At 42.5% G+C, this 1,342-nt stretch overlaps 1 protein-coding gene across 1 annotated transcript in view; it reads right to left on the bottom strand.

Annotated features, from left to right (window-relative positions):
* Positions 1-664, bottom strand: part of LOC107105235 (nicotinamide phosphoribosyltransferase-like) — a gene marked incomplete at its 5' end in the record, with an annotated part of 12,046 nt that extends 11,382 nt beyond the window's left edge. Inside the window, one exon of the mRNA XM_015405360.1 lies at positions 507-664. Coding sequence (XP_015260846.1) covers positions 507-664 — 158 coding nt within the window. The remainder of the gene's footprint in view (positions 1-506) is intronic.
* Positions 665-1,342: the final 678 nt, after the last annotated feature.

The raw sequence follows: 1,342 nt of genomic DNA, 5'->3' as shown, positions 1-1,342 counted from the left end.
TGGGCATTGGCAGTTTCACTATAGCTCTGGTGAATTTCAATGGTGAAGTCCTCTGGAAATCTTCAATAATTGTTGTTGATTGCAGATGTGTCTAGTAGTTCCCATTGATTTAGCTTGGAAAGCGGGGAGAATGGCGCTAGGCTTACCGCACCGTGACGTCACTGCTGGATTAGGAGGGAGGGGCTACTATATTTGGGCAAAAATGGCCGCTCCCAGACTCAGTGATCGCAGCGACAATTATTATTTATTTACTTATTAAAGCTAAATTAGTTTTAGGTATAAATGGATGTGCTTTGGTGGTGCAGTGGTTAGCGCACACGACCCGCTAGGAGGCCACTAGTGCCGTAAAACCCCCCAAAAAGTTTTAGGTATAAAAAATGATCCATTGTTTATTCCTTGCTGACCGAACTTCTCCTTTAAGATCCTTAAGATTCTTTAACAAACATATCAAGCTTCTTTCTTAGGGATTAGAGCTTAGAAGTAGCTCATCTCTCTGTGTGTATTACCTGTGTTCAGCTGCTGGAATGGAGAAGCCAGCCATTGGACAGCCATAATAGCGTTGAGCCATCAATACTCCAGCTATTGTGTCTGTACTGCAGAAGTTCACCAGGTGAGCGGCTCCACCCAATGCGGCCGACTTCAAATTAGAAAAATATAAACAACTGGAATCAGTTTCAATGACAGTGCAGAAAAAAAAAGAAAATGATGTTTGTTTAAAATATTATTTTTCATTGGATTATGGTCCAAACATTGAGCTTCCCACTAGGATCTTCAAAGTTTTCCAATATGATGCTCTAAATGACAGGTACAATCTTTTATCACATATCTGGGTGATATGGCCTTCAAATCAAATCACCATATTTTGTGCTGTAATATTGTGATAAAACTAAATTTGCCAACAGCAAAAATGAAAAATGGAAAAAAATCACAATTGAGTTTTTTATCATCACTAATTCTGATTGTTTAGACAATATATTTAATTGTTATCCTGGCTAGAAATGATTCACGACAATCATAAATGATATAATAAATAGCAGGCTGCTCAGTGGGGCAGTGGGTAGCACTGCTGCCTCGCAGCAAGAAGGTTCCAGGTTTGATTCGTGGCCCCGGGGTCTTTCTGCATGCAGTCTGCATGTTCTCCCTGAGCATGCGTGGGTTCTCTCCGGGTACTCCGGCTTCCTCCCCCCAGTCCAACATTATTGGCTTCTCTAATTCTCCTTAGGTCTGAGTGTGAATGGTTGTTTGTCCTGTTTGTCTCTGTGTTGCCCTGTGATGGACTGGAGACCTGTCCAGGGAGGACCCTGCCTCTCTGTCCAGGGTGGACCCTGCCTCTCTGTCCAGG

Source organism: Cyprinodon variegatus, unplaced genomic scaffold, assembly GCF_000732505.1.
Source record: "Cyprinodon variegatus isolate N-32 unplaced genomic scaffold, C_variegatus-1.0 Scaffold2181, whole genome shotgun sequence".
In the NCBI taxonomy this organism is placed as follows: Eukaryota; Metazoa; Chordata; class Actinopteri; order Cyprinodontiformes; family Cyprinodontidae; genus Cyprinodon; species Cyprinodon variegatus.
This window is presented reverse-complemented; position numbering and strand designations above follow the sequence as displayed.